This window comes from Arachis hypogaea, chromosome 19 (genome assembly GCF_003086295.3).
Source record: "Arachis hypogaea cultivar Tifrunner chromosome 19, arahy.Tifrunner.gnm2.J5K5, whole genome shotgun sequence".
NCBI classification, from domain to species: Eukaryota; Viridiplantae; Streptophyta; class Magnoliopsida; order Fabales; family Fabaceae; genus Arachis; species Arachis hypogaea.
In genome coordinates this window covers 14545491-14563250 of record NC_092054.1, presented here as the reverse complement: position 1 = coordinate 14563250, position 17760 = coordinate 14545491, and the positions used below count along the sequence as shown (strand labels likewise).

Sequence of the window (17760 nt, the reverse complement as noted above, 5' to 3'; positions counted from 1 at the left end):
TTATCGTGGAAAAGAATATTAATATATTATTGATACTCTCTTGAAAATTAGTGGATAAATTATTTTTTCTATATATTCAATCAATGTAACACGTAACTAAAGGCTGTTTTTTACTAATTGACCAACGTGCTGTGTTATTTTTTGTTCTTTTTTGTTCTGGAAAAAGTAATGTGTGTTAATTTAATATAGAGGTGTATTTTTTCTAATTTAAATTGTCAAATTAGAATTTTAAAATATATGAGATAGTATTTGAATAAAAATTTGAAATTCATATTTTTAGTGATATAAACTAAAAAAATAACACAAATAAATTAAAGAGTTTAATTTATGTTAAAATAATTTTTTATCGTAAAATAAATTAAAGAATTTGATTTATATATTTATAAAAAAATTAATAATAAAATATAAAAAATAAATCTAATTATCAGATTTATATGTTTTGAAAAAGAAAAACAAATTGAAAGTTACAAATCTGATTAGATTTGTGATTTTTACAAAAAAAAAAAAATCAAAATTTCACCTTGCTAAAAAACACTACTGGAAATACAATACTAAAATTAAAAAGCGGTAACTTGTAACTAAAACGTAAATAAAAATTTTTTAGAATATATATTAAATGTATTATGAGTTAGGTAAATATTTCTCCTGTTTTATGCCAAGAAAATAAAAATAAAAATTTAATTAATATATGCTCTTATGACTATTATTAATAAAAAATTTTAAATATTTTTTAACAAATATAAAATAATATATTAAAAATTTAAATTTTTAATAAAAAAATTTAATTTATAATTTTAACATATATTCTTAGAACATAAATTAATTAAATCTTAAAAATAATGAGATATATTAATTATCTTCAAATAGAATATGTATATATTTATTTTTTGTGGGTTAATAATTAATTTTATTTTATTATGCTCCTTCGTTTTAAAATAAGTGTCTCTTTTATTTTTAGATTTATTGAAAAATTAATATATCTAGATAAATTTATTGTCTAGATACATTAACATTTTAATGAACCGAAAAAGTAACAGCGACCCTTGTTTTAAAATAGAGGAAGTAATATATAAAAAATAAAAAAAATTGTACTTTCTCATTTTCAAATATTGTATTCTCTATTTTTTAAGACATACATGAATAATTTTGATATATATGTGTGTCACTGTCAGTTTTTGAAACAAATCAGATATTCGCTTCCATATATGGGTTGTTTGTTTGTGAATAAACAAATAAAATTGCAATAAAAATAGGATCAGTTGTTTAATGGAATTAAAGAAAATTAATTTTCTTATTATTGACAATATCTTCTGTCATTATGTTTTACCAAAAACATCTTTTTTTATACATGGTAATTCAATAAATTCCTTTATATATTAGAAAAAAAAAATGTAATTCAAATCTCAATTGATTTTCCAAACAAAAGTCATATTGAACACATATATATAGCACTTCTCTGAAATATATTTTGTAACAAAAAAGAAACAATTCATTAGAAAAATAATGGCTTCATCAACGTGTCATGTGATGCTCTCACTTCTCCTTTGCTTTATGCTACACCAAAGCACTCAAGCAATCAAACAAGCAAGTTTTCGAATTCGCCTATAATTGTTACAATATTTTAGGATTTATATAACATTGATGATTTTTTTATTATTGTGTTTTTAAATAGGTGTTTTTTTATCTTGACTTTGAAATTCATAATTGTTAATTTTGGTCTTTATAAAATTTTCTTCTTATCTTGGTTCTTAACATTTTGCTGTTTTAGTCCCTTAATCATTAGTTTATATTATCTCTGTACTTACTCTACATTTGGATGTGTTGAGATATGACATTTCAAGAGGGAAAAAAACAAAACAGAAAGAAAAACTAATGACTCACATAATATTATTTTATTTTATTTAACCAAACTAATGATGACTGACATAATTTTATTTTATTTATCTTTTTGTTATTATGACTATCTTCAATTTTATAAGCACTAAATTATAATAAATTTTTTCTCCTAATATTTTTTTGCAATATAATATTTATACAACAAACACTCTTGGTACTTGGACAGAAATTCAATTATTATTAATTAATTATATATTTAAATTACTTTTAATTAGAAAAAAGAATACATATTAATTATTAAGAAAATATTAGTATCAAAATAATATTACTGAAAAGAATGTAAAATAAAACAAAATTATTTTTTTATTGTATGAATTAATAGACACATTAGTTTATTACTATACTATTGTATTATCATTTCTCAATTTTAACTTTTATATTACTTTAAATTATAGCCAAGCCTAATTACCATTCATGTATTATTTTGACAGTCCTATATTGTGTATCTGGGATCTCATTCATTTGGTCAAAATCCTACATTAGCTGATGCTGAATATGTCACAAACTCTCACCATAATTTACTTGGACCATATGTTGGAAGGTATGATGAAATTAATTGAATCCTAACTAATTTATGAAATTTGCAAGTGCAAAATGCATTATGAACTAAATTAACAATGGAATGTATTTTGTGACACAGCGTTGAGAAGGCCAAAGAAGCAATCTTTTACTCTTATAATAAATACATCAATGGTTTTGCTGCAGTATTGGATGAGGAAGAAGCAGCCAAGATTGCAAGTACATAATTACATATATGTTTATTTCAAAATTGATTTCCTATCTATCAATGTGTAATATATTATTAATTGTCTGTTTAAAATTCTTTTATATTATCAATAAATAAAAAACTAATTTTTTTTATCATAATATGTAAAAACTAGTAAACCAACGGTTTGTTCGAGTGTCATTAAGTTTATAGAAAAATATATATTTTTTTAAATGTATTTGGTAGATTTTTAGTAGTAAAAATAAAAGTATCAGAAAAATAAAAAATAAAAAATTATAATTTATATTTTTTTAAAAAAAGTTTTTTAAGATTTTTTATGTAATAAATAAACAAAAATTTTTTTTATATTATTGTATCCAAACATAATTTATAAATAAAATAATTTTTTTACATGAGATATTGAAATATAAAATTACTTTTATTTTTTTAAAAGATCTTTTAAAAAATAATTGAAAAAATGAATTTTTTTAGAAACTCACACCAACAAAATATTCAATAATATTAATTTCTGTATAATTAAAAATTAAGTGAGAGGATTCTAAAGAAATCAAATAATTTTCTCTTTAGAAGTCATGTCAAATAATTAATATTTCTAACACTTTTCATTTGGAGTACAGAACATCCAGAAGTATTATCAGTTTTTCCGAATAAACCAAGACAACTGCACACAACATATTCATGGAGTTTTCTTGGATTAGAGACAAATGGTGCAATTGGAAAACCATCTATATGGAAGGAGTCCTTGGGTCAAGATGTAATTATTGCAAATTTGGACACTGGTAATGATAAATGATGCATAGAAATATATGTTTTTAACATGTTTTTTAGAATTGTTTACAAATCATTTTTTAACACATTTTGTTAATTTAAGTGATTTGAAAAAAAAAAAGGGTTTCTTTTAATATTACGATACTTGATTGGTAAAAGGCAAACAAGTGCAAATATATGTGAGATGTGAAAAAAAAAAAGCAAAGAAAAACATGCCAAAAATAATAAGCTAAAAGGTTGTAATAGTTAAGAGGACTCGCTCCAAATATATTTTAATCTCTTTTATATGTTGGTATTTTGATTTGATAGGTGTTTGGCCTGAATCAAAGAGTTTTAGTGATGAAGGGATGGGGCCAATTCCAAAAAGATGGCGTGGAATTTGTCAAGTTGATGAGAAGAATTTATTTAAATTTCACTGTAACAGGTTTGTTCTTTCTTGCTCATGCTGATTACACAAAATATTGAAAACAGTATTTAATAATTATTTAATATTTTAATTATTATTTATTAGTCAATTGGGATTTATAATTAAAATTTTTAAATAATTCTTGTATTAAAAATAATTTACACACATTTTTAAACTTTAGAAACTTTATTATAAAATTATAAAGATTTTTGGAGTAACTAAAAAATGGGTTATTGCTTTTTTAGTTTGTTTAAATTATGATATGCCAAAATAATTTCTATCAATATTAAATATAAACAAAATTAATCTCTTAAATTGAGTCAAATAATTTCTATCAATGAGAAACTGCTTTAATTCATAATTTTTGTTGCTCATGATTTTTATTTTTTCACTGTATAAACTATAAAGGAAACTCATTGGAGCAAGATATTTTAACAAAGGCTACATCGCAGCTCTTGGCCAAACCCCCTTCAATACTACACGTGACTATGAAGGTCATGGAACACACACGCTATCTACTGCAGGTGCTAAAATTATTCTCTAAAATGTAATTTATATAGTAAATAATTTTGAGATAATACCTAATTGTGTCTTTTAATTTTTCACAAGATAGCTATTTTCGTCTTTAAATTTTAAATGTATTTTATTCAGTGATGAATTTAATTAATAAACTAAAATATTTATATATGTAACTAGTTCATATTATACCGAATACATGAGACTTAATTTAATCTCTCAATAAAAAATAAACTATTATCTTTATTTTTAAAATTTTAAAATGTTAACAAAAATATTTATAGAATAAATAGATTTATACTTATAAAGAATAATTTTCATATAACAAAAATTCTCAAACACTAATATTTTTTATGAACAGATTTATTAGTATTCTAAATTTTGAAAAGTAGAAATAATTATTTATTTATTTTTTATGAATACAAAATTAATTTTATTCATTTATAAATAAATTTATAAATAGTCTAAATTTTTATAAATAGAAATAATAATTATCCTAAATAAATTACTTGAAGCATCCATGTTAATCAAATTTTACTTGTTAAAAACCAAACTAAGTATACACCTTTCTCAACCTCATTCCTTGAATGAAATATTTTAGTTAATTATTATTAGTTATCACAGTAATAAGTAATGTTACTATTATCAGAAATGATACTGCCATTAAAATTTATTATTTTTGGCCATCATTTAGTTATCAACTCAATTCTTTTATTATAATTTTTTAAGTTTAATATCCTTCAACATATTTTATCTCATACTTTTAAATATTGCACGGGGTTAAATGATAATTAAAAATAATAAATTTTGATAGTCTTCTAACATTCTTCTACTATTATTCCTCCGATCACTCTCACTCACGGCCGGCTCACCAAACTTTATTATTCAACTTGGTTAAAAAAATATTTGTGGTACTACAGGAGGTAGCTTTGTTCATGGGGCGAACGTATTTGGAAATGGAAATGGAACAGCAAGTGGTGGATCTCCGAAAGCACGTGTTGCATCATATAAGGTTTGTTGGCCACCAACGGAAGGTAGTGGAGGTTGTTTTGATGCGGACATTTTGGCTGCTTTTGAAGCTGCCATAAGTGATGGCGTTGATGTAATTTCACTATCAGTGGGTTCTGATATTCCCTCTGAGTTCAATGAGAGTGCCATTTCCATTGGCTCTTTTCATGCAGCTGCGCAGCATGCTATTCCTGTTATCGCTTCTGCTGGAAACAATGGACCTTCTCCTTCTACTGTCAGCAACTTTGAGCCCTGGATCTTCACTGTTGCTGCAAGCACTCTTGATAGAGCCTTTAATAATCATATCATTCTTGGTAATAAGAGAATCCGCAAGGTATTTCTTTTTCTTTTCTTAAAAAAAAGTTAATTATTTTGTTCGTCTTTGTAATTTTACTAAATCATTATAACTCGTCAATTTTCTATTTAGGGAGCAAGCCTTTCCGAGTCTGCTTTACCATATACTAAGTTTTCTCCATTGATCAGTGCCGCCGATGCTAAACTTGCCGTTGCAACCGAACTATATGCGTAAGAATACCACTCAATATTAGGATCGATTCCGATTAATCAAAAATTGGTCAAAAATATTCGTTATATATTTTATAGAAGAGTGTTAGGGCCAGCAACTTTTGTGATTTGTAGCCATCAATGATGATTTTAATGGTGTGAGATTGGTGTAAAATTTCATCTAATAACTCACTTTTCTTTGCTGGTTACATGCTGGTCAAAATTTAATAAAGTTGCTCGTCCCAGACTTTTCCTATTTTATATTTTTGTATTAGAAATAGAATCCAAAGAGTGGTGACAATGTTGACGTTTTTGTGAAATGTTTAGGAGTCAATGCCAAGAGGGAAGTCTTGATCCTAAGAAGGCGAAGGGAAAAATAGTGTTTTGTGTTCGTGGTGGGAATAGCAGACTTGCGAAAGGGATTGAAGCTGCTCGTGTAGGAGCTACTGGAATGATTTTGGCTAATCATAATAACTCAGTAAACGATGTTGAAGCTGATCCTCATCTGCTTCCTTCCTCACATGTTCATTTTAATGATGGCCAATATATCTTTTCCTACATTAACCGAACCAAGTAATTAACTTTCTTACACGCTCTTTACTCTAACCAACTTGTCAAGGCAAGAGTTAATCATGTATATATATACTATGCAGGTACCCTGTGGCTTCCATTTCTAGAGTGGGAACACAATTGGGCGTAAAACCAGCTCCATTTGTGGCTACATTTTCATCAAGAGGGCCAAGTCCCGTAGAGCCTTCAATCCTTAAGGTCTATTATAAGAAGAATTGGTTATAACTAGAAGTATGTTACAGTTAACTTCACGTAAGGTTAATAATTGAGAGCTGTTAAATGTTAGTCAAATCTGTCAAATTATTTAACGACTCTCAACTATTAATTTTACGTGAAGTTAACTGATTTCCATCTTAATTTAATATATACTTTTCTGTTCTGTTTTGTTTCAGCCGGACGTTATTGCTCCAGGAGTGGATATCATTGCCGCCTACAGTGAAGGTGTACCTCCATCAGAAGAAGAATTTGATAAACGTAGAACTCCTTTCGTTACCATGTCAGGCACTTCAATGTCATGTCCTCACGTTGCCGGTGTTGTTGGGCTTCTCAAATCACTTCATCCTCATTGGAGTCCGGCAGCTATTAAGTCGGCAATCATGACCACGGGTAACAAACCACTCTTCTTAATTAATGATCATACATTTGAACGTTTACCATTTTAATTATTAAGATACATTTACTATCTTTTATATACAGCAAAAATAACAGATAACACTGGAAGGCCAATGCTAGACTCAGCAACAAAAAAGGCAACACCATTTGCTTACGGTGCAGGTCACATTGTTCCTAATCGTGCAGCTTACCCAGGACTTATATACGACCTAAGTTTCATTGATTACGTAAACTTCTTGTGTGGTCATGGTTACACTAGTTTGCAAATAAGACAATTTATTGGCAAAAAATACATTTGTCCAAAGGAGTTTGACCCAGCAGATTTCAACTACCCATCTATCACAGTTACTAACTTTGCAAATGCAAGTTCTTCTCGGAATGTGACTCGCACGGTTACCAATGTTGGGTCCCCAAGGACATACAAAGTGAGAGTCAAAGCACCTCCTCAAGTTGATATTTCAGTTGATCCCAAGATTCTAAGTTTCAAGAGGAAAGGTGAAAAGAAAACGTTCACAGTTACATTCACTTTAAGGCCTCTAAGAAAGCAAATTCTGGAGTATACATTTGCGAGTTTGGAATGGACCGATGGCAAGAACCATGTTAGGAGTCCCATTGTAATTAAGCATCCACTTAAGTGAACCTTTGTTTAATTCATGTTTGCATTAGCTATTGAAGGTTAACTAATAAATCTAGATTATTTCATTCTCCTGCTATAAGGGGTTGTGCACTCATTGAATAATATTTTTTGCTTTATATTGGGTTCTAATAAAAATAATAAATATATATTTTGACTGACACCCAATAAATTACTGTTTGCACTTTTATTGAATGTCAATGCACATAGATTATATAAAAAAATATAAATATATTTTTAGTATTTTGTTTCATTAGTGCTTTATATTTAATTCTTTATTTAGTTAAAATCTATTAATTATGTAAATTTTCTATTAAATATACAAAGCTAAGGTAAATGCCGTTTAAGACAAAGCATTGAATTAATTTATACTTTAATTTAATGCCATTCACGAAATGTTTAAAATTTTAAAAATTGAATTTTATAGTTAAATTTAAAATACATTAAATAAAAGACAAAAATTTAAGTTCAACAATTTTTTTTTAGATAAAAAATGGGACTAAAACCCCAAAAAAACTATACAAACACAATTCTAGAAAAAAAAGTATCAATCACATCTGTCATTAACACATTGTTTGGATCGAGGGATTTTGAAGAGAAAGAAAATGGGAGGAAAGAAAATGAATGGAAAAACAAGTTTTTTATTATTTGGATGAGAAGAGAAAATAGGGAGAAAAGAAAATATTAGTGTGGAACCCACTAAATTATTTTCTCTCCACAAATGAGAAGAAAATGAAGAGAAATGGAGGCAATATGAATAAAATTACACATTTACTCATTGTCATTAATAACTTATAATTTGCATATAATATATATAAGGGTATTAATGTAATTTTATACTATTATGATTTTCTTTTTTCTCACTTTTCTTTCTATCCAAACAAAAGAAAATTTTCTCTTATTTTCTTTCCATCCATTTTCTCTTAATCCAAATAACATACAAATAACTCTAATTTTCCTTCTATTTTCTTTCCACTCATTTTCTTTCCTCCCATTTTTTTTTCTATATCCAAACAAAGCCTAAATAAGAAGAAATAGTACAGTAGAAGATAAACTAAAAAAAAGTGGCATCCTAAATGCAGATTATGACCATGTGTTTTTGTGAATTCATGATGAATTTTTTAAGCAGTAAATTTGTAACATCTGAAATGAATCGCAGCAATAAAAATTTAGCAGAACACAAATTAACAGTATTTGAAACATGCTAAAAATTTATCATCATGATCCTTTATGATACCATTACAAACTGCAATTCCTTCCTCTATGACTGTCAGTATTTAATTTAAAAAATGACAAAATAGAAAGCACCCATCTAATTTATTTTTCAAAGAAGGAACCAATTTTACTCAATTAAAAGAGATTTTCTAATTTAAGTTTAACATTGTGCCGCTTCACTATTTATAGAAAGCCAATGAAATATTTGTACAATGTATATAATGGGCTATATGAGTTAAAAAATGAATATCACATATTCTATCCAGAATAACCATCGATTTTGGATTTACCAAAGATCAAACTCTTAACCTTTCGAATCTAGAACTCTGATACCATGTCATGATAATACTAATGGTTATATCTCTAATACTGAATCGGACATCCCTAAACCTCTATTGTACACATTGTACAAATATTTCATTAGCTTCCTATATTTTCTCTTATAAATAATAAACAATTTTAAGAGTTGTCCATATATCATCATTCATTTAATTATCCTTCTAATATATCAAAGCTTATTATTAATTTTTCACTCAATACTAATAAAAAGGTTAATATGCTTATTATTTTATGATATTTTAATAATAAAACTTAATTAATTAAGATTGAAAATGAAAAAGTACACGCTACTATTTTTTCAATCATTAAAAGGTCTTTAATTCAGTTATGATTATGAGTGTTTAAAAGCATTATTGAGAAGCAACTAAATGTTAACACAGCACGACATATGGAGTAACGTTGCTTCAAATCAAAGCATATATGAAAAAATAAACAATCCTTACAAGTTTTTCTAAGGTGGCGTATAGTAACTGGTAACTCATAAAACAATCTATCACCTTGTACCATGAAACTTTTTTATCTGGACAATTGTTTTTAAGGCTGCATTTGTTTATAGGTACGAAATAACGAGACAAAAATAAAGAGATGCTAATATGAATCATAATTTATTTTTTATTTTTTTATTATTTTTATTAATTTTTATAATTATATTTTTTATTATAATATTTTTTAAAATATTTTTTAAATAAAAAAAATAAATTAAATTAAATTTTAAAAATTTAATTTATTACCAAATAAAATATAAAAATATTAATTTTTGTACTTTTATTCTTTGTATTTTGTTCTCAGTCATATTCTCAAAATCAAACGCAGCCTAATAATTTACTTATCATAATAAAATATTCATAGAAATTTGACTTTCAAACATTCAAATTCGATATAACATTCTAACCTCATGCTGCCATAAAGTTTTGCCTTTTTGCTTGTTTGCCAAGTCTTCTTAATAATTCAAATGTTGGTTCTTCTTCTAAGGCTAATTATATTTTCTCTATTAACATTATGCAGTTTGTTAACTCACTTAATCTTCTCCTTCATTGCTTCCGCAATTGTGTTGTTGATTCAAGCCATCAAAGTACCCAGTGAGGCCATTCATGGAGGATTTCAACTAGTAGCCGAGGCGTTAAGGGCGTGTTTGGATGTTATGTTTCAGCTTATAATTGAAGGAATAAGCTTGCTTTTGTCTTCACTCCTTGATGCTATTAAAGAAAGCATCAAAGGTTCAATGAGTGCTACTGGGTCAGCAATTGGGGAAGTTGCAGAGAAATTGAAGACTTCAATTGAAGAAGGTTTGCAGAATTTGCCAGAACTAATTGAGGAACTCGCAGATTTTGTATCAAAGGTGATACAAGAATTGTGGAACAACTATGTGGATTCTGTGGCACAAGTACTGGAGAATAATGGTTGAGTTTAGTAATATTTTTTTTACTTGTTATTTTTATTATTATTATTATCATTCTATGGCACATTAGGAAATCTCTCCTAACTAGTCTGAACTCTGAAGATCTCTCTCCAATAATTTGACTTAGTTGATATATATTTTTTTATATTCAATTCTTTGTTGTTTTTTCCCCCTCTTTTTTAACTATAAATTTTCATATTATCATATAGTACATAATTGCCACAGCCATCCCTTTCCTCTGCATCCGATTTCATATAGTACATATTTTTATATTCATCAAATGTTTTTCTTTTTTAACAATATCTGATAGACTGATACTCACCTTCAAATTTGTCATGTACACTATGAGTTTTTTTTGGATTATTCAACTTTCCCTAGTGGTCGTGGATCCCTCATCATACCAACTCCATTTGCAATAGCAGTTACAGTAGAATAATAGACATGATTATGCACCAGTGCACGCATAGAAATTCACAATTCATCTATGTAAAAGCATGGGTATATTTTTTACGTAATTATATAAAATTCACAAAATTATTTACACTAATTGTATGTCATGTCGATCGTGTTCAATCCAGAATAATCAAGGTAAGAATCGTGTTTTTAAAACAGAAACGATAAAATATTATGATCGATTAGGAAAGGCTTATGGTGGATACCTGCCCATCCAGAGACGAGAGAGGGCATAGTAAGAAAAAAATGCTTCAAGTGGGTCAACTTTTTTAATTGTTGCTGAATTTACATGTAGATAAAAGATAATTTGATCAACTGAAACATCTTAATAGACAGAAAAAAAAAAAAAGAAAAAACGATTTACATAGTAGCGACAAACAAAATAAGAACAGTCTAATTTAAGTACAAGTAATTATCATTACCGCTTAGATAATTAGACATCCAACCTATAATCATAATGATCCAATTTCAAGAACGGAGCTCTACCAATTGAGCTATATTCTCCCGAGTCAAGTGGAGTATGTACGAAGGAGTCAATGTTCATTCTTTTCCCTGGCGCAGCTGAGCCATTCTGGATTTGAACTAGAGACCTCGCACGTGAAGTAAATCATTGCACCTATTATACCATGACCCAAATAAACTAATCCAATTTCACAAAGAATCCATAGAAGCCCAATAAATCTAACCAGATCTCAGGACATGGATGTCATAACCCATACCCTATCCGACTTGCATGAAAAGTAAGATCTTATCGAACACTACTTCAAATACTATTCACAACTTAACTATTACCTAAAACGTGGGATTACTTCCCAAATACTAACAAAGAAACTGTCCACTACTAAAAGTTGAGAGACTTAGGAGTGATGGTCAAGTCATCACGTATCTCTGTAAATACACCATCAAATTCAAATATTTTTCAATCTCAATTTACTTAAGCATACTTTAAATATTTGCTAACTTAAATATCAGGGTTCCTTGCATGTATCTCCTACTACCATCTAGATGAGGACATTGGACGATTCACTATTCCGACAAATAAGTCCGATCCTTTACCCAAAAGAGTTTGGATCTTATATATAGGCCCAAATTCATCTTGGGAACAATCGGATTTGGATAAAAAAAAAATAATCTATCTACACACTCCTAAATTACAGATAAAATTGTTCAATAGAGATTATGACATAATCAATTATAAATATTTATTAATGTATATAAATACATTTTAAATTGAGGTTAAAAAAATAAATTAAAATTCCTTCTCTTTTAGAGAAATTAAAATAATTCATCTTTAATATTTAAACTTTTTCACTGGAATCCTTTAAATTTTGAAATTCTTCCTAATAAATATCCAAACTATTTTGTCAATATAAATACTCTCTAAAATTACTTTTCCACCTTTAATTATCCCTTCTAAACACACGCTAATGTTTTTTTTTTTGAAACAAAGAAAGTTCAACACGTTAAAGTGGAGCATAGAAAAGCAAAAAATAAACATAAAAATCAACCCACAAAGCCATCAACCCCTAGCATCTCCAGTGCTGCTCTCAGCCTACCCCAAGATCACAACCACGCCATTCTGTGTAGCTCAACACCGTCCTTGTGTGGATTACCTCAATACTTGTTCTGTTATTCTTGAATATTCGTGCATTACGCTAATGTTATTTAACTAAAATACTACAAGGACTTTTGAGAAACCAAAATAATATTTCAACATAGAAGATTATATATCAATATATGTGTAAGAGGTCTATTGACCTTTAAAGAAAACAGAGGCCACCGTCTCCTTCCCTTCTCGCTGCTCATATTTCTTTTTTGCATCCATATTTCCTCTAAATTTTCTTTATTTTTTCTCTTCCTTCTTTTTGCCTTCGTCATCTTCCTCTGTCTCAGTAGTGACAAAAAATTGAAGCTTGAACAAAAGGTTCAGGTGCCAATAAATGAAGGTTGTTGTTGCATGCCTTGAATATTTTATAAGAAACCAAATCGTTTTCTATTCTAGATTTCTTATTGTTGTTAGGGTTGCGAATTAAAATTTCAAGTGATGATGCTAGAAAAATTGAAGTTTTGAAATGTCTTAGAAGTGCTTCGTTTATCTTTTTTTCCTCCATGAAATTAGCTTGAGAATAGTAACAACAGAAAGTAATTGATATTATGGTGTGGATTTTATGGAGTTTGGAGTAAATTCCATATGCATCTCATTCTCATATAAGATTGATACTACTCTCCCATTGATATAATAATTTTATTAGAAAAATATATAATTTGCTTAGAAAAACATACATATATCAAAAGATAAGGCTCCAATAAATGGAACAGAAAATAGGTCATGATTCCATATACTATCATTTGCTAATGTATTTTATTTTATTTATCTTTTTCTCATGGCCAATTTTTCATTTGATTGGCATTAATTGACTCGTCACTTCTTCAAAGAATCACACTTGGAAACTTGCAAGATCCATAACCTTCAAACATGACCAAACAGACAAACAAATGCACACAAAGTAAGAGTCAACCCAAATGGCCATATTAATGAACAAACTTCTCACTTCAACTTTTAGAAGTGGAGGGAGAGTACCACGTTTTCGCAAAAATAATATAAGCTTCATTGTAAATCCGTGTAAAAAATACTATGTGCTCTTAAAATTTAGTTATGATATATTTATACCAATTTTTTCAAGTTATTAGAATATTAATTAATTTTTTTAAATTATGTCATTTATTCTAAATATAAATTTTAAATTTTGAATCTAAAATTATGAATCTAAATTTTAAAATTGATTAATATTGATTAATTAAAAATTAAATTTTTATATTTTTTTTAAACATATTACAATAAGAGAAGTGCTAGGGACCAGCAGAATTTGTGATGTTTAGCTATCAATTAGTCATCATCAATATTTTCAATGGTGAAGATGATATCTAATAGTGTATGATTAATCATTTTTTCTTTGATGGTTAAGTGTTGGCCAGATTTCAACAAAAATACTGGCCCTAGACTTTCTCTTACAATAAAATAATAAAATCTGTTATAAACTTATAATACAATCTATTTATTTTTATTAGTAACTAATTTTCTATGTGCCCCATAATAGATTCAACAAACATGAAATATATCAAGAATAGGGGAAAAAAATAAGCGGGAAGCTAGTTGGTTGGGATAATTTGGTAGACGAAATAATGAAAAATCATTAAATAAAAGAATTTTTTACCAAATTAATTTCCTTTCAAGAAGAGATAAAATTTGGAGAAAATAAACAATGAATGAAATGAAAAGCTTACTTGGATCCTTTGAGGTAGCTTCAGCTAAACCGTTGAAATAACAAGTTCCACCAATAGACCTGAACTGTGCCCAATAAGAACTAAACGCATAGTTAGCATGCCCAACTACACTGTTCGGTTCAAAACATAATTGTCCACGTTGGATCGGATCACAGGTTCCGTTCCCTTGGGAGCAAGCGTATGATAGCGCCGCCGCTACTAAGGTCACGTTCGCTCCCTCCGCCACCACACACCACGCCTTCCCTTTGTAATCCTCCGCCGGCGGCAGCGCTGGAAATTCTGACTCCGGCGTCTTTCCAGAAAGGTCAATTTCGTAAATTCCAGATCCATTCGGATACAATAACCCAAAATGACGTTCTGTGCCTAATCCTGGTTTTAAATTCTCGTTAAACAACGCAAATATAAACGATGGAAGACTCCAACCCGGTCGAGCCGGAGTCCCAACCGTCGGTTTTTTCGTCACTTTCTTCACAAAATTCCGGTTATACGTAGCAGCATTGTGAACATTCGCTCCAATTTGGTCCAAGTTTCCTCCGTTGGGCCAACCCGTTTCAGCAATAAAGATCCGAATATCCGGATACCCGATCCGGTTCATTGCAAAATAAACCGCGTCCACCATCTGATCAAACAAATTATGGTAAACCAAACCCGTACCCGAGTCCGTTACCGTTATGTTCTTGGACTCAAATAGCGCGTAATTAAGGTCAATGTTTTTAGGGTCCGAGGACCACGCGAAAAACGGGTACACATCCAAGAAGAAAAACGATTTGGTTTTGGATAAAAATTTCAGCATAGGCTTCATGACGCGAAACGCAATGTCGTTTCTGAATGTGCCATTTGAAGGTGGAAACGACGATTCCAGCACGTCCATGGCACAGGGCGTTCCAACCTTCACCTTGTGCAAACGGAACGTTGTTAGGGAGGTTTTGATCCTCTGCATCGCGGGAACGATGTGGTGCCACGTGTCAGGTGACGTGGAGCTGATGAGTTCGTTTCCGACGAGGAGGTATCGGATTAGGGTTTTGTGGTAGAAGGGTGCGACGTTGGATTGGACCCATTGGTCTGAGAGTGTTTGGTTTGTTGAGATTTTTGAGACGAGTTCGTTTGGCACCATGATTGAGACTTGGAGGTTCGTGTTTTCTAGGGATTTTAGGATCAATGGATTCGTATCATAGATTTTGACGCGTTTGGCTTTTAGGGATTTGATTAGGTTTATTGAGGTTTTTGGAGGTGGAAGATTGTTGCCCAATTGACCGTAGTTGATTCCAGGTTGACCTGAGATTTTTGCACCTGTGAAAGAAATTAAAATGATCCAAAAGGAAAATAATTTCAGATTAATAATTTAATAGGACTTAGAGGGAGTAGAGTACTAGAGTAGCTTACTGGATATGGAGAAGAATGAAAGGGAGATAATTAATAGAGAAACTGTAATGATAGTAGCCATCGGTTTCAGCTTGATGATGTGTATATTTTATGTATGATTATTGTTTTTGTATTTGTGTGTGTAACATTGAGATGGAAGGTGTGAAGAAGGCTAAATTGAATTCTGGAGTTGTGGGAAGAGGATAAGAATGGCAATAAGTCAGTAAACGCCACTGACTTGTGCTAATTGCTATCTTGAATATAATATTCCTTTGGGAGGTGGTGTAGGGTCTATGGACTATTGATTACTGATTGTGATTGAGTCAATGATGATGATGATAGATTGATAATTGGTTCATAACAGCATAAGCAGGCTTCCATGTTCCAATTATAAAAGAATGAAATGAAGGCAAGGTGTGTTACTAGAAATCAAATTATCTTAGTTCTTAGGAGTTAGGAGTCGATATGGATGACTCAGAGAAAGAAGAGGCACGTGGTTGACTCACTATGCTGCACGAATGCGGTATTGACGTTGACTCCATAGTACAATTAGTATTTAATTACTACGCTTGCACTCAGATAAACACCTTAAATAGACTCTTTAATATAGAACAACACACGACATTACAAATACTAGATGAGTACATTGCCTCTTTTTGTATTGATGAAGTGCCACAAGATGGAGTTGCAGACCCAACAAAAAAGATGGAAGAAAAAATTGCAAAGATAGAGAAGAAGATGGATGAGGTCAAAAACAATGAGAAGAACAGTGGTGCTCTTAGTAATTAAAAATTGTTTAGGTTGATTTTGCTAGGCATTGTAATAGGAAAGGAATGTAGTCTAATTACAACTGTATAATGTTAGTATGCTTTTGTTGGTGTAAATTTAATATTTTGTAATCCATACAATTAGGAGATGCAGTGAAAAATTAGATTATGAAATTGTAATAAACTATAGTCCTGGATTAATAAATATTGTGTATTTAGTTATGTATATTTTGTACATTTCATGATTTTTATAATTGATTGACAGAATTAATGTTAAAGAAAATTGAAAATTAATAATGCACATTTACACAAAAATGATATATTATCATTTTACAATTCTAAGATTTTCAATGTGTAACTCATAAATCATGTGAGGTAAAGTTTTTAGAAGGTAATTCACAAACTATGTTAGACAAAGTTTTCAAAATAGAACTCACAATTTATGTGAGGCAAAATTTTCGAAAAATATGTCCTTACTTGATACTAGTTTTTCAAATTCTGAATTAGTAACCAAAAAACAAAAACAGCATAAAAAACAAATAACTAAATGCGATATCTTATGGTATAACCATTCTAGTTAACTAAGTCTGTTTTGTTGGCCTGAAATTTAATGTTGGAATGAACTTCAATAATATTGAGAAAATTCCTCCACTTATTATTATTATTATTATTATTATTTGTAATTAAGTTCCTCCACTTGTTGCTGCCACTGTTTTTTTGGAGATAACCTCATTGTTTTTTGGTGTAGCTGTAGACTGTCTCAAAAGAAGCTGGACTGGTGGTGCAAGCTGATTAGGACCATAGTTTAGAGAATGCTGTGAATTCAGAAGACCTGGTGGTAGGGATGAGCATGGGTACTCGATTACTTGTCTAAACCTGAACCGAACCAATTAAATTTATTCTGGAACTAAGGTAATCAGGTCCAACTATAACCAAACCAATGTCTTTCTCTAGTAATTGGTTCGGGTAATGGTTCTGGGGGTGCGGAACCTGAATCAACCCGTAGACTCGACCATGTATTAATTAAATAAAAATAATAATAATTTTAAAAAATATATATGTCTTTTAATGATTTTGAGTCTCTCTCTGTTGCACTTTTTTATTTAGCTTTTTATATATTTGGTGTTTAACATGTTTGAATTTTAATATGTTTAGTTTTTAATGTATTTGGTGTTTAATATATTTGGATCTTAGTGTCTTTAATATTTAATATGTTTAGATTTTAATGTGTTTAGTTTTTAATGTATTTAGTATTTAACATGTTTGGATTATTTCTATTAATTTTATATGTTTATTGTA

The 17760-nt window shown here is 29.2% G+C and overlaps 2 protein-coding genes across 2 annotated transcripts; one reads left to right on the top strand and one right to left on the bottom strand.

The window, feature by feature from the left end:
* Window positions 1–2326: 2326 nt before the first annotated feature.
* Window positions 2327–7804, top strand: LOC112775347 (subtilisin-like protease SBT5.4). The gene is made up of 11 exons (XM_029295442.2): window positions 2327–2437; window positions 2537–2634; window positions 3241–3402; window positions 3701–3815; window positions 4206–4321; window positions 5234–5655; window positions 5749–5846; window positions 6153–6398; window positions 6479–6593; window positions 6788–7001; window positions 7092–7804. Exons 4-11 carry the CDS (start codon window positions 3739–3741, stop codon window positions 7643–7645), a joined length of 1842 nt encoding a protein of 613 aa, XP_029151275.2. The 5' UTR covers window positions 2327–2437; window positions 2537–2634; window positions 3241–3402; window positions 3701–3738; the 3' UTR covers window positions 7646–7804.
* Window positions 7805–13278: 5474 nt separating this feature from the next.
* On the bottom strand, window positions 13279–15934 carry LOC112779655 (probable glucan endo-1,3-beta-glucosidase A6). Its single transcript, XM_025823994.3, has 3 exons — window positions 15716–15934; window positions 14333–15622; window positions 13279–13515 (listed from the first exon to the last, which is right to left on the bottom strand). Exons 1-3 carry the CDS (start codon window positions 15774–15776, stop codon window positions 13478–13480), a joined length of 1389 nt encoding a protein of 462 aa, XP_025679779.1. The 5' UTR covers window positions 15777–15934; the 3' UTR covers window positions 13279–13477.
* Between the last annotated feature and the right edge of the window lie 1826 nt (window positions 15935–17760).